This window comes from Palaemon carinicauda, chromosome 29 (assembly GCF_036898095.1).
Source record: "Palaemon carinicauda isolate YSFRI2023 chromosome 29, ASM3689809v2, whole genome shotgun sequence".
In the NCBI taxonomy this organism is placed as follows: domain Eukaryota; kingdom Metazoa; phylum Arthropoda; class Malacostraca; order Decapoda; family Palaemonidae; genus Palaemon; species Palaemon carinicauda.
The window spans coordinates 49,535,909-49,560,908 of NC_090753.1; the positions used below are offsets into that span (position 1 = coordinate 49,535,909).

The window sequence follows — 25,000 nt, forward strand, 5'->3', positions numbered from 1 at the left end:
ATGAAGAGGCAAAACCTGATGATTGAGAGTTAGGAGCGTTGGTGAACATAGCAAAAAAAGGAGACCTGACTGATTACAATAATTACAGAGGCATAACACTTACGTCAGTTGTTATGAAAATATATAGTATGTTTATTCTTAAGAGACTGGAGAGTAAGACTGATGAACAAGCAGTATTTAGAAAAGGTAGAAGTTGCACTGACCAAATCTTCATTTTAATACATGTTGTACAGCAATGCGTAGAATACAGAAATCCCCTTTTGATGGCGCAGTATTTGTGGACTATGATAAAGCGTTTGATAGTGTGTGCCGGCCAATTTTGTGGAGAGTCCTGCGTTATTATGGAATTCCTCTTAAATATGTAAATTTGATAAGTCTGTTCATGAACATAGCAACTGCAAAGTTAATGTTAATGGAGTCCAATCAAATGAATTTCCAGTGAACAGTAGACCTAGAGTATGCTGACAATGCTGTCCTTGTTAGCAGAACACCACAGGATTTGAAATGCTTATCAGAATGCATGAAATATCACACAAGGTTAGACTGAAGTTAAACAGAAAAAAAGACAGATGATGAGAACGGAGTATGCAATGGAAGATGAAATATTGGAAGGAGATAGGGTAAATGAGGTAAAATTATTTAAGTATTTAGGAACTATAATCTCCAATACAGGGTCTTTAGAATTAGAGTTTTGTGAAAGACTGAAAAAATCAAACCAGACAATTGCTACGTTAAGTAAAATTTGGAAATCAAATCACCTAAAATTACATATAAAAATCAGACTATATGTCAGTTTAGTGAGGTCGCTGTTGCTCTATGGACAAGACTCATGGTGTGACAATGAAACAATATCCAATAGATTTAATAGATTTGAGAACAAAGCTCTCAGAAGGATATAGGGAGTTAAATGGCATTACAGGATTAGAAATGAAGGTATAAGAGATTACTTGAGTGCCATATGTGGATGAGATCATGATGAGGGGTAGATGGAAATGGTTTGGGCATGCTCTTCGCACTTCCCAAGAGAGATTAGTTCACCAAAAGTTCATCTGGGCCCCACAAGCCACTAGAAGAGGTGGAAGACCCAGGCCAACATGGCTGAGGACTATGAAGCGCGAAGTAGGAGATGATGAATGGAGAAGTATTTAATTAAAAACTCAAGATAGAGACTACTGGCGAAATCTAACCGTAGCCCTTTGCGTCAATTGGCATAGGGGGAGATGATGATGATGATATATATATATATATATATATATATATATATATATATATATATATATATATATATATTATATATATGTATATATATATATATATATATATATATATATATATATATATATATATATATATAGTGTTTACCTTCTTAATCTGAACCTTTAGCAATCCATCAGCATATAAGTTTCGTCCCTGTAACTTCCTCCTAAATTTCACAACAAAGTATAATGTTCGCTACAAAAATCATAATCTTACTTTTAACAGATCAACTCTACGTAGTTAATCAGTAGGATGGTTTATAAACTAGACGTGTACTTTGTATCTACAGCTTTGGAAACCATGCGGAAAAATAATTAACGTATCTCTCTATCAACTCTTAAAGGGATTTGACATCGCTAATTGGAAAACTAAGAAAGAATTATCGTTAATAATGGCTAAACATCTTTTGGGAATTGGAAACAAAAATCACAATACGAGAAATACACAGTAAATATTCATATTCTACTTTTCAACATGCGATCTTTCCCCCTCCCCTCTCTCACCCTCTATTGCAACCCTGAGAGAAATGGCTGAACTTTTAATGAACTGGGAATTTCGTTGAACTTGAGAGATCGCAATTCCACACAACTTGGTTAACCTGGCAAGTTTTCGTTTGAGGGAAAGTTGTCTTAAAGGGGAGAGGGGAGAAAGTTTCTCTACCTTCTTCCTATGTTTCTTCTTCTTTTATTTCAGTAACTGGAAATATTGACTAAGCCTCGTATGTAGGTGTTTCCTCACTTAGGGATCAAATAGGCAACGCATTTTCTAAAACTCTTTAATATCTCCATCAAGTTGTGATCCAAACCAATCGACTAAACAATGAGGTATCCAACACACAGTTCAGGTTAAAAGAAGCATTCTTATAGCGTCCCTCCTTAACCCGTTCGCGAATTCAACACTGGTCACTCAGTTATTTAAGCTTAGCACGCCTATCACTAAGTCCCGTGGCTTCCATACCTAAGAGAATATTTCTACGATGGAAAAAAAATGATAGTTTTATTACTAATATATTTACGCATAATGTTCTCCTCTATGTGTAAATACTTACTTAGGATACAACCACTTTCTCAAGTATATTAATATTCAAAATACTAGTAAACTATACTTCTACTATACTGCCCCTACTCCTTCTACTGCTGCTTACTGTCCCATATGCCCAGGGTTGTGGTGGCCGATGTGGTAACGTCCCTGACTGGTGAACGCCAGACTGGGGTTCGAGTCCCGCTCAAAATCGTTTGTTTCTTTGGTTGCTGCAACCTTACCATCCTTGTGAGTTTAGGATGAGGGGGGGGGAGGGTTTGGGGGAGCCCGTAGATCTATCTACTAATTTATCAGCAGCCATTGCCTGGCCCTCCTTGGTCCTAGCTTGGGAAGAGAGGGGGCTTGGTCGCTTTATATATATATATATATATATATATATATATATATATATATATATATATATATATATATATATATATATATATATATACGGTTAGTCTCTAGGGCATTGTCCTGCTTGATAGGGCAATGTCACTGTCCCTTGTCTCTGGCATTCATGAGTGGCCTTTAAGCCTTTAAACCCCAACGTCACTGCTGTCTACAGCTGTTTATTACTACAGGGTTGTTGCATTGCCTGTTGGTTTAAATCCTACATTTATTGGGAAGTTCAATGTTTTTATTTTGTTCCTCCACTGGCGGACGAGAGTCTACAACATTACTAAGAAATTAAACTTTTCTTATATAAATTAAGATTCTATGGGAAAATATATAAATCATAGCGATGCTAAACGACACTCCCCTACAGACACCAAAGGTGACTTGAGAAATAATAAAAAGAAAAGCAGAAAGGAAATAAAGAAACATAATAAGAATTCGGGAAAAATTGAAAGAAAATATATATTAAAAAACATGGCTTCTTTTTAATCTAGCAAGCCCCCCAAGATAAAAAGATAGCAATATATAAATAAAAGACATAAAAAAAAATATTGAAAATAAAAATAAACATGAGAAAGAGGAGAAAAAAGTCCCGATTGCAAAAGAAGTTATTCTCGAAAGAATGCCTGAATACAAGAGTAAAAAGAACCAAATATAAATAAAAGACATAAAAAGAAAAAAATATTAAAAATAAAAGTAAGTAAACATGAAGATGAGAAAAAGCCCCGATTAGAAAAGAAATTAGTCTTGAAAGAATGCCTGAATACAAGAGGAAAAGGGATAACCTAATATAACCAAAAGACATAAAAAAATAAAAAAGCAAAGAAAAAGAATAGTAAGTAAACATGAAGATGCAAAAAAAAAAAAAAAAAAAAAAAAAGCCCCAATTAGAAAAGAAATTATTCTGGAAAGAAAGCCTGAATACGAATCAAGAATTCCAGGACAAAGCGACACACCATCAAAGAATCCTCCCCATCAACTCTCTTTAGAATATTAGGGTAAATTTCTTTTCCTCACACGCCAAAATTTCTCCTCCCGTGGATGCTTGCATAAATCACCATGAGAAACGGGGGACTCAGGGGACAAGAGGTACATGTGACGCCTTTGGTTTTTAAATTGTTAGCTTTCAAGCATTTTAATGTTCTGCATTTTTAGTTTTTAATTTACTGATCTTTTAAGGTTTGATTGTAAGTCTTCATTTTTACTGATATTTTAAGGATTAATTGTAACTTCATTTTTTTATGGATTTCCTATGGTGCATTTTTGTCTCTAAAATCTGTTTCTTTGTTTTGTTTCTGTCATTACTGTTACCTTTATATTTGCTTTCAAGCATTTTACTGTTCTGCTTTTTTAGTTTTTTTTACTGATATTTTAAGGTTTAATTATAACTCCTCCTTTTTTTACGTATTTCCAATGGTACATTTTTGTCTTTATGATCTGTTTCGTTGTTTCGTTTCTGTCATTAATTACCTCTTTATTTTTTGCTTTCAAGCATTTTAATGTCCTGCATTTTCAGTTTTTTGTTTACTGACATTTTAACATCTAATTGTAATTCTTAGTTTTTTCTATGTATTTCCAATGGTCCATTTTTTACTTTAAGATCTGTTTTTTGTTTCGTTTCTGTCATTACTCACTTCTTTGCTTTTGCTTTCAAGCATTTTAATGTCTGCTTTTCTAGTTTTTGTATTTACCGATTTTTCGCTTCTATTGTAATTTTTCAAATTTCTTAACTGATTTTGATTTTTTCCAAATATCTGTTTTTGACTTTAAGGTCTGTTTCTTTGTTTCATTTGTCCCATTACTGACCTCTTTATATTTACTTTCAAGCATTTTAATGTCTTCTTTTTTAGTTTCTTATTTACTGACATTTTTGGCTTGCATTGAATTTTTTTCATGTTTATTTATGTATTTCCAATGCTCTGTTTTTGCCTATAAGATCTTTTTCTTTGTTTTATTTTTGCTTTAACTGACCTCTTTATTTTTGCTTTCAAGCATTTTAATCATTCTTTTTTTTGTTTTGTTTCTTTCATTGTAATTTTTCAATTTCTTAATTTGCTTTTTATATATTTCAAATGGTCCATTTTTGTCTTTAAGATATGTTTCTGTTTCATTTTTGCCTTTACTGACCTTTTTACTTTTGCTTTCAAACTTTTTAATGTCTTCCTTTTTGTTTTGTTTTACCTAATGAAATCGGGTTCTTTCATTATAATTTTTCAATTTCATAATTTTTTCTTATATATTTCAAATGCTCCATTTTTGTCTTAAAGATATATTTCTCTTTCACTTATGCATTTACTAACCTCTTTATTTTCTTTGATATATTTTTTGTCTGATAATTAATTTGCCTTTAAAAGGATTGTTTTGATTCATGTCTGTCATTGGCATCTCGTTTTCAAATATCTTATACATAATAATTCCTTGTTTTATCCCAGACCTTTATATATTTTACCTTAAAATGTCTGTTATTTTGCCTTTTTTCTATATTTAACATCCTTTGCCCCTATTGTATTCTTCCTATTTTCAATATTTGTATTTGATTCATTTTATTTCATTTAGGGTTGTGGTGGACGATGTGGTACCGTCCCTGACTGGTTATAGTTTCTTTGGTTGCTGCAACCTTGGGGGAGTCTGAGGGTCTATCTGCTGAGTCATCAGCAGGCATTGCCTTGCCCTCCTTGGTCCTAGCTTGGGTGGAGAGGGGGCTTGGGCGCTGGTCATATATATATATGGTCAGTCTCTAAGGGTTTGTCCTGCTTGACAGAGCAATGTCACTGTCTCTTGCCTCAGTCATTAATGAGAGGCCTTTAAATCTTCAAGTGTCAACCAGACTTCTTTTCATTATCTGTCGTATTACTGACTGGATACCTATTCCTCTTAAATGAGATCAAGTACTAAACACACTCAATTGACTTCATAAATTAATCAAAATTATATAAATTGAATATAAAACTAATAAATATTATAGGGAAATTGACGATAAAATTCTTAAAATATAAGATGTCTACGATACACGGTAGTTTTAATTATATTTATGTACAATATTATCGTTCTTCTATTCTCACCAATCCCATTTATTTCCCGAGAAATAGCGCATCAGAGCATAACTATCCAATTTTTAGGTATTGATGATGATGATGTTGATGATGATGATGATGATGATGATGATAACAACAACAATAATAATAATAATAATAATAATAATAATAATAATAATAATAATAAAAATAATAATAATAATAATAATAATAATAATAATAATAATAATAATAATAATAATAAAGAATAATAATAAATAATAAAAATTATAATAATAATGATAGTAGTAGTAATAATAATAATAATAATAATAATAATAATAATAATAATAATAATAATGATACTAATAAAAATTGAAATAATAATAATAATAATAATAATAATAATAATAATAATAAAACAAAAAGGGGGGAAACTCAAAATACGTATATGATTTCCTTCTTACGCTAGAGTTCAGCATCCGACCACAATTAGAGAGAGAATCTACTCAACTTTTATTGGACTTGAGAGAATTTTGTCTAACTGGATATAGAACAATTAATTGAAACTTTGTCAACCTTACGAAAGAGCCTGACAGGATGTGGCCACAGTTTCCCTCTTAGTTCCCCGTTTCTCTGCTATTATTTTCCAGGAGAACATTTAGTTTCCCTTTGAAACAATAGGATTTCGACAACAACCTCGGTTTATATGTTTGTTACGTAACTTTGGATGCACCCCACAGCACATACATACTGTGCATACACAGTCACTCACTCACACACACACAGACACACAAATATATATACATACACACACACACACACACACACATATATATATATATATATATATATATATATATATAACTATATACATATATATATAATTTATGTATATATACATATATACAAATATACATATATATTATATATATTTATGTATATATATACATGTATATATACATGTATATATATATATATATATATATATATATATATATATACATATATATTAGTAATGGAAAGAATAACGATGGGAATAACAGTGACAGAAATCGAGCAACATGGATAGAAGAGCAAGCTAAAGTAGAGAATATTCTAACAACATGTAACAAAAGGAAATCGACATTGGCAGATAATATAATGAGAATGACAGATAATAGATGGACATTAAGAGCAACGAAATGTGTTCTAGAGATTGCAAAAGAAGCAAGGAAACGAAGAAAAGACAATGGATTGACGAACTAAGAAATTTTTTGGGGATAGACTGCCATAGAAATACCAAGGCCAATATTTGTACTGGCCTAGATAAAGACCATAGGCAGACACGATTGGAGTGACAAGTCTGGGGCCTTTGTCCTTACAGGGGACAAGAAACATCTGATAGTGATAATAGTAATATATATATATATATATATATATATATATATATATATATATTTATATATATATATATATATATATTTATATATATATATATATATATATATATATACATATACATATATATATATATATATATATATATATATATATATATATATATATTTGAGATAATGGGGTCCTTTACATGTCCAGACTCACGATGTCCTATGTCAGCGACTAACTAGGCTTTTGAAACTATATAATGTAGTTTATAAAATCGTCAACAGATGGCACTTGTAATATTTGCGAAACACTGCGTGTACAAAACTATTGCAGGATCTTAGTTCTGTTTATCTTATATATTGGAAATGCACACACCGTTTTCTTCGGGTTAGCAAGGAAGCTTAGATGTAAATCCCACACTGCCGTTGATTGTATGGCACCGATGGGGTAGAGGTTTCTGGTTGTCTGCAAGTCTTTGTGCGAGGTTGGTAACCATGTATATATATATATATATATATATATATATATATATATATATATATATATATATATGTATATATATATAAATTTCTTTACGTGTGTGTATATATACATATATATATATATATATATATATATATATATATATACCTTACATATATATGACTAAAACTTCTCACCATACACTAGTTTTCTCTTTGGATCTGGTGGCACTACAAGGTTAAGGCTTCCCAGCTTCTCAGTAAGTTTTGGGGCGAGGCTGGTTTAAAGGTTTAATGGCTACTCATGAATGGCAGAGACAAGGACAGTGATATTCCCCTAGCAAGCAGGACAATGCCCTAGAGACTGACCATGTATACCTATGATCAGCCCCCAAGCGCTATCTCCACCCTACCTAGGACTTAGGAGGGCAAGACAATGACTGCTGATGACTCAGCAGGTAGACGTGCAGGCTCTCCCAAATACCCTATCTTTAGCTCCTAAGGATGGTGATGTTGTAGACACTAAAGAATCTGTCGAAATATCCCTACATTGAAGGGTCGGTTGCCTGATGCACCCTCTCTAGCGCTTTCTATCAAAGACATCTTTCACTGAACCTTTTCTCTCCATATCATCCTTCACCTTACCTCGCCATGAAATTGTCTGCTTTCCTCTAGACCTTCTCCCAAACAACTTCCTCCTAAGCCCTACCCACTTCCCACACCTTTCATCGCCAACATGTGCCCACGCTCATCCTCAAGAAGTGCCCACACCATCTCAGTCGTGACACCCTTATCTCAATAGTCTTTATAACACCAACCATTTTTCTTATTTCATCATTTTACAATCTTTCAAGCAGTCATAGTCCCATAATTCCCCCCAACATTCCCATGCTTGTTTTCTCAAACTTTGCTTCCTCTTTTCATCTTAAAAGACTTGAGTTCCCGATCCTTACATTAGCACTATTCTTATTACTGTGCTATATATCTTAACTTTTAGCTTGAATGGCATTTTTTATCACACACACCTCACTCTGCCTCCCTTACTTTCCCCAGTCTTCTTTTATCCTATTCCCAACTTACTTATAGTAGATCCCAAGTATCTAAATTATTCTATCTTTTTTAAAACTAACTATGTAAATATTCTTCTTCTTGGGAACCGTTTCCACTAACTTGTAGTATTTGTCTACTAAGAATTTTGGAATTCTATGCTGGTTCAAGATCCTGCACTACGTTTGGCTGATTTATGCCAGTAAGGAATATATCTGTAAGTATGCGTCTGTAAAACATATATGTAATCACGTGTAAATATATAAATACATGTATATAAACACGCACACAAATATACATATACATATGCATATATATATATATATATATATATATATATATATATATATATATATATATATATATGTGTGTGTGTGTGTGTGTGTGTGTGTGAGTGAGTGTGTGTGTGTTTCTTAAAAATACCAATAAAAGAAACAAGTAAAACAATTTATTCATTATATTTCGGGCAATAAACATTGGCTCTCTTCTATTGTAAGTCAGATTGCTAGAGGTCAAGACATCTCCCCTATATAATAAATAGTAAGATTTGGCTGTGAATACATATTATATACAATTACACACACACACACACACACACATATATATATATATATACATATATAAAAATGTGCATATGTGTATGTATTTATTATAATCCTTTCGTGGCTATAATATATATTTCATGTACGTCACGTGTCAGCTTTCATGACTACCACACACACACACCACTATATATATATATATATATATATATATATATATATATATATATATATATATATATATATATTATATATAAATATATATATAAATATTGTGATATATACATATATATATATAAAATATATATATATATACCTTACTTATAACTGTAAATCGAACTGTTTAACATATTTCTTCAAAAACACCCATAAAAGAAACAAAGGAAATAAATAAATCCCTATATTTCAACCAATATACATTGGCCCTGAGGATGATAATAATAATAATAATAATAATAATAATAATAATAATAATAATAATAATAATAATAATAATAATAATGAAATTATCTTTTAATTTTCATATAAAATAACATAAAATTAAAACAAAAATCTTTCGATAGAATAAAAGGAAAGTAAAACTATAAATTAGTATTTTTTTCATTTCCGAAATCTTTGACATTTTCCAGAGACTAAAACAAATTGGCGAAACTCGATACGAAATTATTTGTTACATTAATTTTCTCTTTTTTCTTTTTTTGTAAGATTTTTTTCAATATTCCCTTCGGGGAAAAGAAATTAGAAATTAGAAAAGGAATAGTCAATGGAAATATTAGATTTCTCTTTTCAAAAAAGGAAAAAAAAAAAGAGATGAGAAAAACGCAAACACTCTACTGAAGCAGAAAGAAATCTTCGAGTCGATATTTCAACCAGGACTTATTTCGATTTCTTCAAATTATACCTGATCAAAGTCAAGTGATCTACATTCTGAGTTTTGCAACGAAGATATTCACAAAGAACGCATTGAAAGCTATCAGTGAGTACGGGAAGAAATATGTAGTTGGGGTCCCTCTTTCGAAGGCGGTTTTCAGGACCAGCAGCCCCGGTTGATGGAACTGGAGGGTCTACGCCTCATTTTGAGAGGTGGTCTTCTGATGAGGAAATTCTGGGCCAAGGAGGAACAGAGTGAGGCACTCGAGCCTGTCTTGGACCAGAAGGAAATCAACAGTATTTCTGGGGAGACTGAAGCTGTCCTCAGTGGGAAGGATCCTTCGCTTTCCCGGGAGGAGGAACAGCTGCTGCTGCCAGGAGGCAGAGGGAGTGTTGTCTCTAATAGAGATGTACAACTTCAGGTAGGAGCTGAACAGCTTACCTCTAACAGAGACATAGATGTCCAGGTTGAGACTGAACCAGTCTCTAAAACAGATGTAACAGTTCAGACTGATGAAGACACTGAGATTGAAGATCTCAGGCTAAAGAATGAAATCATGGCTAAGGAACTTGCCAATAAACAGGCTCTGATTGAAGGCCAGGAAAATCAACTTGCAACTTACTATCAATCAAATCTTGAGTTGAAAGCCGAACTGAAAATGGCTCAGCAGAAAAATGATGCCCATATTCAAATGCAATCAGAACTTATGGGCGAAAAGGAAGCTCTGAAACGAGAGCTTGAAGGTAAAGTGACTTTGATTGAAGAAAATACAGCGAAAATGTTTCAATTGAATGAGGAACTGAAAATGGCTCAGCAGAAAAATGATGCCCATATTCAGATGCAATCAGAACAAATGGGGGAGAAGGAAGCTCTGAAACAAGAGCTTGAAGGTAAAGTGACTTTGATTGAAGAAAATACAGCGAAAATGTTCCAATTGAATGAGGAACTGAAAATGGCTCAGCAGAAAAATGATGCCCATATTCAGATGCAGTCAGAACTTATGGGCGAAAAGGAAGCTCTGAAACGAGAGCTTGAAGGTAAAGTGACTTTGATTGAAGAAAAAACAGCGAAAATGTTCCAATTGAATGAGGAACTGAAAATGGCTCAGCAGAAAAATGATGCCCATATTCAGATACAGTCAGAACTTATGGGAGAGAAGGAGGCTCTGAAACGAGAGCTTGAAGGTAAAGTGACTTTGATTGAAGAAAATACAGCGAAAATGTTCCAGTTGAATGAGGAACTGAAAATGGCTCAGCAGAAAAATGATGCCCATATTCAGATGCAGTCCGAACTTATGGGAGAGAATGAAGCTCTGAAACGAGAGCTTGAAGGTAAAGTGACTTTGATTGAAGAAATTACAGCGAAAATGTTCCAGTTGAATGAGGAACTGAAAATGGCTCAGCAGAAAAATGATGACCATATTCAGATGCAGTCAGAACTTATGGGAGAGAAAGAAGCTCTGAAACGAGAGCTTGAAGGTAAAGTGACTTTGACTGAAGAAAATACAGCGAAAATGTTCCAATTGAATGAGGAACTGAAAATGGCTCAGCAGACAAATGATGCCCATATTCAGATGCAGTCAGAACTTATAGGAGAGAAGGAAGCTCTGAAACGAGAGCTTGAAGGTAAAGTGACTTTGATTGAAGAAAATACAGCGAAAATGTTCCAGTTGAATGAGGAACTGAAAATGGCTCAGCAGAAAAATGATGCCCATATTCAGATGCAATCAGAACTTATGTGCGAAAAGGAAGCTCTGAAACAAGAGCTTGAAGGTAAAGTGACTTTGATTGAAGAAAATACAGCGAAAATGTTCCAATTGAATGAGGAACTGAAAATGGCTCAGCAGAAAAATGATGTCCATATTCAGATGCAATCAGAACTTATGGACGAAAAGGAAGCTCTGAAACGAGAGCTTGAAGGTAAAGTGACTTTGATTGAAGAAAATACAGCGAAAATGTTCCAGTTGAATGAGGAACTGAAAATAGCTCAGCAGAAAAATGATGCCCATATTGAGATGCAATCAGAACTTATGGGAGAGAAGGAAGCTCTGAAACGAGAGCTTGAAGGTAAAGTGACTTTGATTGAAGAAAATACAGCGAAAATGTTCCAGTTAAATGAGGAACTGAAAATGGCTCAGCAGAAAATGATGCCCATATTCAGATGCAATCAGAACTTATGTGCGAAAAGGAAGCTCTGAAACAAGAGCTTGAAGGTAAAGTGACTTTGATTGAAGAAAATACAGCGAAAATGTTCCAATTGAATGAGGAACTGAAAATGGCTCAGCAGAAAAATGATGCCCATATTCAGATGCAGTCAGAACTTATGGGAGAGAAAGAAGCTCTGAAACGAGAGCTTGAAGGTAAAGTGACTTTGACTGAAGAAAATACAGCGAAAATGTTCCAATTGAATGAGGAACTGAAAATGGCTCAGCAGAAATATTATGCCCATATTCAGATGCAATCAGAACTTATGGGCGAAAAGGAAGCTCTGAAACGAGAGCTTGAAGGTAAAGTGACTTTGATTGAAGAAAATACAGCGTAAATGTTCCAATTGAATGAGGAACTGAAAATGGCTCAGCAGAAATATTATGCCCATATTCAGATGCAATCAGAACTTATGTGCGAAAAGGAAGCTCTGAAACAAGAGCTTGAAGGTAAAGTGACTTTGATTGAAGAAAATACAGCGAAAATGTTCCAATTGAATGAGGAACTGAAAATGGCTCAGCAGAAAAATGATGCCCATATTCAGATGCAATCAGAACTTATGGGCGAAAAGGAAGCTCTGAAACGAGAGCTTGAAGGTAAAGTGACTTTGATTGAAGAAAATACAGCGAAAATTTTCCAATAGAATGAGGAACTGAAAATGGCTCAGCAGAAAAATGATGCCCATATTCAGATGCAGTCAGAACTTATGGGAGAGAAGGAAGCTCTGAAACGAGAGCTTGAAGGTAAAGTGACTTTGATTGAAGAAAATACAGCGAAAATGTTCCAGTTGAATGAGGAACTGAAAATGGCTCAGCAGAAAAATGATGCCCATATTCAGATGCAGTCAGAACAAATGGGAGAGAAGGAAGCTCTGAAACGAGAGCTTGAAGGTAAAGTGACTTTGATTGAAGAAATTACAGCGAAAATGTTCCAGTTGAATGAGGAACTGAAAATGGCTCAGCAGAAAAATGATGCCCATATTCAGATGCAGTCAGAACAAATGGGAGAGAAGGAAGCTCTGAAACGAGAGCTTAAAGGTAAAGTGACTTTGATTGAAGAAAATACAGCGAAAATGTTCCAATTGAATGAGGAACTGAAAATGGCTCAGCAGAAATATTATGCCCATATTCAGATGCAATCAGAACTTATGGGCGAAAAGGAAGCTCTGAAACGAGAGCTTGAAGGTAAAGTGACTTTGATTGAAGAAAATACAGCGTAAATGTTCCAATTTAATGAGGAACTGAAAATGGCTCAGCAGAAAAATGATGCCCATATTCAGATGCAATCAGAACTTATGGGCGAAAAGGAAGCTCTGAAACGAGAGCTTGAAGGTAAAGTGACTTTGATTGAAGAAAATACAGCGAAAATGTTCCAATTGAATGAGGAACTGAAAATGGCTCAGCAGAAAAATGATGCCCATATTCAGATGCAGTCAGAACTTATGGGCGAAAAGGAAGCTCTGAAACGAGAGCTTGAAGGTAAAGTGACTTTGATTGAAGAAAATACAGCGAAAATGTTCCAATTGAACGAGGAACTGAAAATGGCTCAGCAGAAATATTATGCCCATATTCAGATGCAATCAGAACTTATGGGCGAAAAGGAAGCTCTGAAACGAGAGCTTGAAGGTAAAGTGACTTTGATTGAAGAAAAAACAGCGAAAATGTTCCAATTGAATGAGGAACTGAAAATGGCTCAGCAGAAAAATGATGCCCATATTCAGATGCAGTCAGAACTTATGGGAGAGAAAGAAGCTCTGAAACGAGAGCTTGAAGGTAAAGTGACTTTGATTGAAGAAAATACAGCGAAAATGTTCCAATTGAATGAGGAACTGAAAATGGCTCAGCAGAAATATTATGCCCATATTCAGATGCAATCAGAACTTATGGGCGAAAAGGAAGCTCTGAAACGAGAGCTTAAAGGTAAAGTGACTTTGATTGAAGAAAATACAGCGAAATTGTTCCAATTGAATGAGGAACTGAAAATGGCTCAGCAGAAAAATGATGCCCATATTCATATGCAATCAGAACAAATGGGAGAGAAGGAAGCTCTAAAACGAGAGCTTGAAGGTAAAGTGATTTTGGTTGAAGAAAATACAGCGAAAATGTTCCAGTTGAATGAGGAACTGGATAAGGCCAAGAAGGAAATCGAGGCTCATGAACTGAAATCGATCCTTCTGGCTGAAAATGAAGATCTCAAGAAGTCCAATGAGGAACTAAGCTTCCTTAATGAAGAATTAGCTCTAGAGAAAATTACACTAGAAAAAGAGTTGGCGGAGGCTCGTTCTAATGATCAGAAAAGAAGCCAAGGACACCAACGTCTAGTAGAAGAGCTGCAGGGGGAGATTTCTAAATCTCTAGTGCAGAATCATGAGCTAAAGGAGGCAGTGTTCACAATAACAAAGAAGAACGAAGGTCTTCGTGAACAACTGGAGAACAAAGGAAAACGAGAAAAGAACCTGAATGGAAAGATTGTTCGAATGACAAACACAGAGGATCAAATGAAGAAAGAATTGTCCGCAGCGATGGATGTCATCTCTTCACTGAAGAAGGAACTTCAGAAGAGAGATTTGGAAAAGGTTAAAAGAGAAGAAGGAACGGGTGACGAGGGTTCACCAGGAAAGGAGAAAGGCGGACTTGATAAAACTTCAGTCGTAGAAGGTTGTGAAACTCCAGCAGAAGATGACAAGAAAATTGTCATTGTGAAGGAAGAAAAACAAGAAGGAGAAGGACCCACAAGGAAACTTTTGGTAAGGAAACCAAAGAAGAAGAAACCAAAACGGGACCAGGCTTACTCTTGGGCCCCCCTTGGACCCATAGTCCCAGTTTTGGAAACAGACGAAAATAAGGTTCATAACGAACAAACTGAGGAGAATATCCAAAACAATTAAGAAGTCTGAAACTAGACAGAAAAAAATAAAACAAAAAAACAAAAAAAAATATAAAAAAAATAAATAAATAAAAAATAAAAAAACCCCCAAAAAATTAAAAATTAAAACAAAAAAAAAATTTTATTCGGAATATTTTATATTTTTTTTTTGCAAAAGGAATATATTTTTTATTTTATTTTGTGAAAGGAATATTTTTTTATATTATTTTGTAAGAGGAATATATTTTTATGTTATTTTGTGGAAGGAATATTTTTTATTTCATAGCGACGTCGCATATTTTGTAAAAGGAATATACCGGTATTTTTATTTTTGTGAAAGGAATATTATTTTTTAATCTTCTCTTTTTTAGGTTTAAGGATGCCAGGCTTAACTGCCTAAGCTTAAGATGATTGGCTTACCTGCCTAGCATAATGATGCTTATCTAAACTGCCTGGCATATTTTTTTTTTTTTTTTAGGTTTAGGGATGCCAGGCTTAACTGCCTAGGCTAATGATGCTTATCTAAACTGCCTGGCATATTTTTTTTTTTTTTTTTTTTTTTAGGTTTAAGGATGCCAGACTTAACTGCCTAGGCTAATGATGCTTGTCTAAACTGCCTGGCATATTTTTTTTTTTTAGGTTTAAGGATGCCAGGCTTAACTGCCTAGGCTAATGATGCTTGTCTAAACTGCCTGGCATATTTTTTTTTTAGGTTTAAGGATGCCAGGCTTAACTGCCTAGGGTAATGATGCTTGTCTTAACTGCCTGGCATATTTTTTCCTTTTTTTTCTTTTTTTTTTAGGTTTAAGGATGCTAGCTTTAACTGCCTAGCCTAATCATGCTTGGCTTACCTGCAGGGCATATTGCTGCTTGGCTTAACTGCCTGGCCTGGTGATTTCTGGCCTAATTGGTCTAATGAGGCTTGGCTTAACTGCCTGGCCTAATAATGCATGGCTTAACTGCCTGGCCTGATGATGCTTGGCTTAACTGCCTGGCCTGATGATACTTGGCTTAACTGCCTGGCCTTATGATGCTTGGCTTAACTGCCTGGCCTGATGATGCTTGGCTTGACTGCCTGGCCTGATGATGCTTGGCTTAACTGCCTGGCCTGATGATGCTTGGCTTGACTGCCTGGCCTGATGATGCTTGGCTTAACTGCCTGGCCTGATGATGCTTGGCTTGACTGCCTGGCCTGATGATGCTTGGCTTAACTGCCTGGCCTGATGATGCTTGGCTTAACTGCCTGGCCTGATGATGCTTGGCTTAACTGCCTGGCCTGATGATGCTTGGCTTAACTGCCTGGCCTGATGATGCTTGGCTTAACAGCCTGGCCTGATGATGCTTGGCTTAACTGCCTGGCCTAATGATGCTTGGCTTAACAGCCTGGCCTAATGATGCTTGGCTTAACTGCCTGGCCTAATAATGCTTGGCTTAACTGCCTGGCCTAATGATGCTTGGCTTAACAGACTGGCCTAATAATGCTTGGCTTAACTGCCTGGCCTAATGATGCTTGGCTTAACAGCCTGGCCTAATAATGCTTAGCTTAACTGCCTGGCCTAATAATGCTTGGCTTAACTGCCTGGCCTAATGATGCTTGGCTTAACTACCTGGCCTACTAAAGCTTGCCTTAACTGCCTGGTCTAATAATGCTTGGCTTAAATGTCTGGCCTAATAATGATTGATTTAAATGTCTGGCCTAATAATGATTGGCTTAAATGCCTGGCCTAATGGTGCTTGGCTTAACTGCCTTGGCTAAGGATGTTTGGCTCAACTGACAGGGCTAAGGAGGTTTGGCTCAACTACTTTGTCTGAGGGTGTATGGCTTAACTGCCTGGCCTAATGATGCTTGGCTTAACTGCCTGGCCTAATGATGCTTGGCTTAACTGCCTGGCCTAATAATGCTTGGCTTAACTGCCTGGCCTAATGATGCTTGGCTTAACAGCCTGGCCTAATAATGCTTAGCTTAACTGCCTGGCCTAATAATGCTTGGCTTAACAGCCTGGCCTAATAATGCTTAGCTTAACTGCCTGGCCTAATAATGCTTGGCTTAACTGCCTGGCCTAATGATGCTTGGCTTAACTACCTGGCCTACTAAAGCTTGCCTTAACTGCCTGGTCTAATAATGCTTGGCTTAAATGTCTGGCCTCATAATGATTGATTTAAATGCCTGGCCTAATGATGCTTGGCTTAACTGCCTGGCCTAATAATGCTTGGCTTAACTGCCTGGCCTAATGATGCTTGGCTTAACAGCCTGGCCTAATAATGCTTAGCTTAACTGCCTGGCCTAATGATGCTTGGCTTAACAGCCTGGTCTAATAATGCTTGGCTTAACAGCCTGGCCTAATAATGCTTAGCTTAACTGCCTGGCCTAATGGTGCTTGGCTTAACTGCCTTGGCTAAGGATGTTTGGCTCAACTGACAGGGCTAAGGAGGTTTGGCTTAACTACTTTGTCTGAGGGAGTATGGCTTAACTGCCTGGCCTAAGGGTGTTGGCTGACCTGCCCTATCTAGGAAGGTTTGGCTTAACTACCTGGTCTATGTGTGGCTGAACTGTCCTGAAAAAACCGAAACGCTTAACTGGCTGGCCTAAAAAGAAGGGCCTAGGTGACTGGACTAAAAATGTTTGGCATGAACGCCTGGACTAGGGATGTTTGGCTTACCTGATTTGTATAGGGATGCGAGGCTCAACTGCTTGGGCTAAGGTTGTATGGCTTAAATGCCTTGCCTTGGGAACTATGGCTTAGAGGCCATGCCTAAGGAAGTTTTGCGTAACTGCCTCAGCTTAGGATGTTTGGCTTAACTGATTGGCCTACGAAAGTTTGGCTTAACTATCTGGGCTAAGGAGGGATGGCTTCACTACCTGGCATAGAGATGCTTGTCTTAACTGCCTGGCCTGATAATGCTTGAGTTAACTGGATTGCATAAAAATGCTTGCCTTGGATACCTGGCATAAAGAAGCTTGCTTTAAATGCCTGGCATAGGGATGCTTAGCTTAAATGCCTGGCACAATTATGCTTGCCTTTGCCTAGCCTAATGATGTTTGGCTTAACTGCAGAGCCTAATAATGAATGGCTTAAATGCCTGGCCTAATGATAAATGATTTAAATGCCTATCCTAATAATAAATGGCTTAAATGCCTAGCCTTATACTGAATGGCTTAAATTTTTGGTCTTAGGATGAATGATTTAAAAGCCTGGCCATAGGATGAATGGCTTAAATGCCTGGCCTTATAATGATTGGCTTAAAAGCCTAGCCTTATGATGAAAGGCTTAAATGCCCTGCCTTATAATGATTGGCTGAAATGATTGGTTTTAGTATGTATGGCTTAAATGCCTAGCCTCCTAATGAAAGGCTTAAATGGCTGGTCTAAAGATGAATGGCTTAAATGCCTAGCCTTATAATGATTGGCCTTAGTATGAATGACTTAAATGCCTAGCCTTATAATGAAAGGCTTAGAAGCCTGGCCTTAAGACGTATGGCTTAAATGCCTGGCCTTATAATGAATGGCCTAAAAGCCTGGCCTTAGGATGGATGGTTTAAATGCCTAGCCTTATATTGAAAGGCTTAAATGCCTGGCCTGAGGATGCTTGGCTTTAGGAAAGGGTCGTGGGAACCAAGCATGCACATATAGAAGTAGGCAAAACCCACCTGATGAGCCCTTTGGTCTGGGCGAAACCCTTAATTATGACACGGTTATAGTAATAGTGGTAGTAGTATGTATGAATGAAATCAAAATGTATGTATTTATGTATGAATTTAAATATATATATATATATATATATATATATATATATATATATATATATATATATATATATATATATATATATATAATACATTTATTTATATAAATACACACACATATGTATACATATGTATATACATACACAAAACACATACACACAAATATATATATATATATATATATATATATATATATATATATATATATATATATATATATATCCACGAAAGGAGAGATGAAAATACTGGATCGAAGTTAGTCTTATCAGCGACATAATGTGACTCACAAAGTACTAACTTCACTCAAGTCTTTTAATTTTTCCTTTCATGACTATAATGCATAATTTATGCTCATCATCCGTCATCTATCGTAATTTTTACGTACACAAACACACACACACATACACACACCCACGTCTCAATCTTTTTATAAGTATTATTCAAATCCTCGTTCTGTTGATATAAGGAACATCTCTATTTTATCATATTATTTGCAAATCTAAAACCTCTGCTGTTAAGAATTGAGTCTGTTATTTCCACCCTTACATCAAGATCTTTTTGGTCTGTAAATGTATCACTATCATATATATATATATATATATATATATATATATATATATATATATATATATATATATAGATATATATATATATATATATATATATATATATATACATATATATATATACACACATCTATATACATATATATGTATATAATGTGTATATATATAAATATATATATATATGTATATATATACATATTTGTATATATATATATATATATATATATATATATATATATAAATATATATATATATTTATATATATATATATATAGAGAGAGAGAGAGAGAGAGAGAGAGAGAGAGAGAGAGAGAGAGAGAGAGAGACTTCACACAGTTTAAAATGGAGTTATTACCTCTTTTGGATTTAGTCTTTCCACCTAATTCAATTTTTCTTTTTTTCTTCCAAAATAAACAATTTTTTTTTTCATCTAATAACATTGTGGTTTTTTTTTGCAATAAATTTTATTCTTTTAAATATTGAAATTTTGATAATTATTTAAAGCACCGAAGGCATTAAAGTGCCGTATTTCTTGTTGTTTTTAATCTCGTGAATTAATTAACCATAATTTTTTATTAATTTAAACAGTGCCTTTGATTAGTCACAATGTGATTTTATGATTAATATGACATGATAACTTCATTCTCCCATCCTATCACCTTTGGTTTCAAGGTTTAATGGCCGCTCATGAATGGTAGAGACTGATATATATATATATATATATATATATATATATATATATATATATTGATATATATATATATATATATATACATTTGCTCAGCGTCCAAGCCCCTCTCCAGCCACACTATGACCAAGGAGGGCCAAACAATGGCTGCTGATAACCCAGCAGATAGACGTAAAGGCTTCCCCAAACCGTAATACTTAGTTAACAAAGATGGCGAGGTTGCAGCGACCAAAGGGACTAACGAGTCTGAGAGGGACTCGAACCCCAGTCTGGCATTCACCAGTCAGGGTCGTTACCACATCGGCCACAATAACGAGGCAAAACACATTTACTAATCAATTCTTCATTATTTCACAGTTTATTGCTTCATTCCAATTTACCTCCCTCTAAAAAAAGGTCAGTTCTCCTTACCTCCCTTGAAAAAAGTCAGTTTTCCTTACCTCCCTTTAAAAACAAAGTCACAGTTCTCCTTTCCTCCCTTTAAAAACAAAGTCACAGTTCTCCTTACCTCCCTCTAAAAAAAGGTCAGTTCTCCTTACCTCCCTTGAAAAAAGTCAGTTTTCCTTACCTCCCTTTAAAAACAAAGTCACAGTTCTCCTTACCTCCCTCTAAAAGTCAGTTCTCCTTGTCTCCCTTAAACAAATCAGTTTTCTTTATCTTCCTCAAAAAGTCAGTTCTCCTTACCTCCCTTTAGAAAAAAAGTCACAGTCCTCCTCATCTTCCTTAAAAAGAAAAAGAAGTCAGTTCTCCACACTTCACTCAAAAATTCAGTTCTTACCTCCCTTAAACAAATCAGTTCTCCTTACCTCCCTCAAAAAGTAAGTTCTCCTTATCACACCCAACCCCTATTTAAGTCAGTTCTCCTTAACTCCCTTAAAAAGTCTGTTCTTACCTTCCTTATAAAAGTCAGTTTCCTTACCTCCCTTTAAAAAAGTCACAGTTCTTACCTCCCTTAGAAAAGTCAGTATCCTTACCTGCCTTTAAAAAAGTCACAGTTCTTACCTCCCTTTAAAAAAATATCAGTTCTCATTACCCCCTTCAAAATGTCAGTTCTCCTTACCAAACCCTTATTTAGGCTAAGTCAGTTCTTATTGTCCCCCAAAACAAATTCCTAGTTCTTACCTCACTTATAAAAGTCAGTTTCCTTACCTCCCTTTAAAAAAGTCACAGTTCTCCTTATCTCCCTTAAAAAAGTCAGTTCTCCTTAACTCTCTTTTAAAAAATTCAAAGTTCTTCTTATCTCCCTTAAAAATAGTCAGTTTTCCATACCTCCCTTTAAAAAAGTCACAATTCTCCTCATCTCCCTCAAAAAGTCAGTTCTCATTACCTTCCTTGAACAGATCAGTTCTCCTTACCTACCTTTAAAAAAAGTCACAGATCTCCTAACCCCCTTCAAAAAAGTCACAGTTCTCCTTACCTCCCACAAAAAGTCAGTTCTCATTACCTCCCTTTAACAAATTAGTTCTCCTTACCTCCCTTTAAAAAAAAGTCTCAGTCCTTCTCATCTCCCTTAAAAAAAGTTAGTTCTTACCTCTCTTTAAAAAAAATCACAGCTTTCATTACCTTCCTCAAAAAGTCAATTCTCCTGTCCGACCCCCTATTTAAGTTCAGTTCTCCTTACCAACGCCTTATTTAAATCAGTTCTCCTTACTTCACTTGAAAAAAAAGGCTGTTTCCTTACCTCCCTTTGAAGAAGTCCAAGTTCTTAGCTCCCTTATAAAAGTCAGTTTCCTTACCTCCCTTTAAAAAAGTCACAGGTCTCCCCATCTCCCTTAATGTCAGTTATCCTTACCTCCCATTAAAAAATCACAATTCCCCTTACCTTCCTAGAACAAATCAGTTCTCCTTACCTTCCTCAAAAAGTCAGTTCTCATTACCTCCCTTTAAAAAAAAATCAGTTCTTTTTATCTCCCTTAAAAAAATCAGTTCTCCTCAACCCCCTTTAAAAAGTCAGTTCTCCTTACCTACCATGAACAAATTAGTTGTCCTTACCTACCTCAATAAGTCAGCTCTCCTTACTTCCCTTTGAAAAAGTCAGTTCTCCTTACTTCCCTTTGAAAAAGTCAGTTCTTCTTATCTCCCTTAATAAAGTCAGTTCTCCTTACCACCCTTAAAAAAAAGTCACAGTTCTCCTTACCTCAAAATGTCAGTTCTCATTACCTCCCTTAAACAAATTAGTTCTCCTTACCTCTCTCAAAAAGTCAGGTCTCCTTACCTCCCTTTAAAAAAGTCACAGTTCTCCTTATCTCCCTTAAAAAGTCAGTTCTTATCTCCCTTTAAAAAAGTCACAGTCCTCATTACCTTCCTCAAAAAGTCAGTTCTCCTAACCTCCTTTAAAAAAAAAAAAAGTCACAGCTCTCCTTACTTCTCTTAAAGTCAGTTCTCCTTACCTCCCATTAAAAACAGTCACAGTTCTCCTTACCTCCCTCTAAAAGTCAGTTCTCATTACCTCCCTTGAACAAATCAGTTCTCCCTACCTTCCTCAAAAAGTCAGTTCTCCTTACCTGCCTTTAAAAAAAAAAAAAAAAAAAAAAAAAAGGTCAGTCCTCAACTTTCTTTAAAAAAGAAAAAAAAAAGTCAGTTCTCACTTCCCTCAAAAAGTTAGTTCTCCTTACCTCCCTTTAAAAAAAGGTCAGTTCTCATCTCCCTTAAAAAAAAAAATCAGTTCTTACCTACCTCAAAAAGTCAATTCTCCTTACCTCCCTTTAAAAAATTCACAGTTCTCACCTCCCTTAAAAAAAAAGGGGTCAGTTTTCATAACCTCCCAATTAAAGTCACTTCTCTCTACCTCCCTTAAAAAAAGTAAGTTTCCTTACCTCCCTTTAAAAAAAGTCAGTTCTCCTTACCTCCCTTAAAAAAATGTCAGTTCTTCTCATTTCCCTAAAGAAAAAAAAAACAGTTCTCCTTACCTCCCAATTAAAGTCAGTTCTCTTTACCTCCCTTATAAAAAGCCATTCTCCTTACCTCCCTTCAAAAAGCCAGTTTTCCTTGCCTCCCTTCACAAAGCCAGTTCTCCTTATCTCTGTTAAAAATGTCATAGTTCTCTTTACCTCCCTTACTAATTAAATCATTTAAATTACCTTTCTTTCACTAAAGCGAATTGCCTACAATATGACAAAAGTAAAATTATATCGAACCATATGTAGTATGTAGGACATAATATGACCGTGACGGCCATTCAGCACCATGGTGCAAAGGCGTACACGCATTTAAGATTTTAGACAGCGATATGTATGAAAGAAATAAGAAAAGAGAGGCGAAGGAGAGGACATCACAGTAGGCTAAGTGCAGCTCCGGGTCGAAGAGATGCTACAAAAACGTATAGGCCTAAGTAATTCATGCAATGACACTATCACCAAAGAAGTATTTTGTACTTTCTATCAAGTTTCACAAATGCAAGTCAAATTCAGAAAATCACTAAATAAAATTCCAAAGTTCAAACTTGCAGCAAATGTTTTTATGTTGAACAGGCTGACATAAGTCTTGTTATAGTTTATATATGAAATATCTGTTTTGATGTTGTTACTGGTTTTTTTTTTTAATATCTAATCTTAATTGTTCTTTATTTCTCGTATCGTGTATTTATTTTCCTATTTCCTTTCCTCACTGGACTATTTTTCCCTGCTGGAGCCACTGGACTTATAGCATCTTGCTTTCCCAACTAGGGCTGTAGCTTAGCTAATAATAATAATAATAATAATAATAATAATAATAATAATAATAACGGCGACGACAACAACAGCTTTGAAGTTTCCATTACGTACAGTAGATCCTGTTTAGGTCTAGTTGGGCAAATATTAACGATTTTATTACCTCACCCGCAAACGGGACAACTAGAAACCTATTCATAACCAATCGGGTAACTTAAGAATATTAGGAAATTATTTCAAAATTCTACAATCACAGCAAACTACAACCATCCCTCACCCCGACCACACACCCACACACACACACACACACACACAATACACCAGAACCATACTCTACTCTGCAGTACCTGTCTTCCTCTCCTGATATATATCCTTCCTCTCTCTCCACCCAAGCAATAATAATAATAATAATAATAATAATAATAATAATAATAATAATAATAATAATACCCACCCTCATGAAAAAATGATCAATGTTAAACTCGATGTCGTGACTTTCACCAATATCAATCAAAACCAATCACTACTGCGGTTGTTATTAACGATTAGCAAGAGGCCTATAATAATATAACAGAAAAACAAACTTGAAAAACAAAGAAAAAAAAATAACCTTATGGATGCTTACCTTCTTTAAGCACTTCACAGTTCGAGTCGACCAGGCAAACCTTGGTTACTGTAGTTTCCAATGAGTCCAAGACTTCTATTTCGTGTATTATCTTCACTCTATTTGTTTGTTACTTTGTTTTTCAGCATGGATACGACCATTTCTATGTTAATGGATAACAATATTCTATCTCATTTTAATTAAACATACGATGATGTTTTCGGCTTCCGTCTCTCGTGGAGTCACCACCATTCGCTCTAAGACACATCACCATCGCCACCACCATCATCACCTTCAATACGTCTACGTTCTCAATGGTTCGACTTGAAGCGCATTGTGTTCATCATCACTTTCAATAGGTTACTTTGCAGCCATTTTCATATTCATCACCAATGGTTAGGCCTATGTCAAAGCATCACCATCAACATTACTAATGCTTAAGCCTATGCTTAGGCATCTGCAACATCACCATTATTCATTAGACCTATGTCGAAGTATATGCATCATTATCACTAATCTTTAGGTCTACGTCGAAGTATCACTACTATAATCACTAATGCTTATGCCTATGGTATCATCACTAATGTGTACACTTATATCAAGGCATCATCAGGATGTCAGGATTACCACTAACGCTTCAGATAAGGTGTAAATTTCCAGGGGTTTACGGCTGTTTCCGGCAAAACGTACTACCGTAAGATTG

The 25,000-nt window shown here is 35.2% G+C and overlaps 2 protein-coding genes across 2 annotated transcripts; both read left to right on the top strand.

The window, feature by feature from the left end:
* The first annotated feature begins 10,154 nt into the window (after positions 1-10,154).
* LOC137622566 (golgin subfamily A member 6-like protein 25) lies at positions 10,155-12,517 on the top strand. Its single transcript, XM_068353171.1, has 2 exons — positions 10,155-11,748; positions 12,117-12,517. Exons 1-2 carry the CDS (start codon positions 10,155-10,157, stop codon positions 12,515-12,517), a joined length of 1,995 nt encoding a protein of 664 aa, XP_068209272.1.
* Positions 12,518-13,426: 909 nt separating this feature from the next.
* Positions 13,427-15,422, top strand: LOC137622567 (golgin subfamily A member 6-like protein 22). Its single transcript, XM_068353172.1, has 2 exons — positions 13,427-14,650; positions 15,417-15,422. Exons 1-2 carry the CDS (start codon positions 13,427-13,429, stop codon positions 15,420-15,422), a joined length of 1,230 nt encoding a protein of 409 aa, XP_068209273.1.
* The last annotated feature ends 9,578 nt before the right edge of the window (positions 15,423-25,000 follow it).

Excerpts from the sequence above, each read along its gene's own strand:
- LOC137622566 (XM_068353171.1), top strand. The coding sequence starts at position 10,155 with ATGGAACTGGAGGGTCTACGCCTCATTTTGAGAGGTGGTCTTCTGATG. Across the intron at positions 11,749-12,116 it reads TCTGAAACAAGAGCTTGAAG|AAAATGATGCCCATATTCAG; the intron begins GTAAAGTGACTT and ends ATGGCTCAGCAG.
- LOC137622567 (XM_068353172.1), top strand. The coding sequence starts at position 13,427 with ATGGCTCAGCAGAAAAATGATGCCCATATTCAGATGCAATCAGAACTT.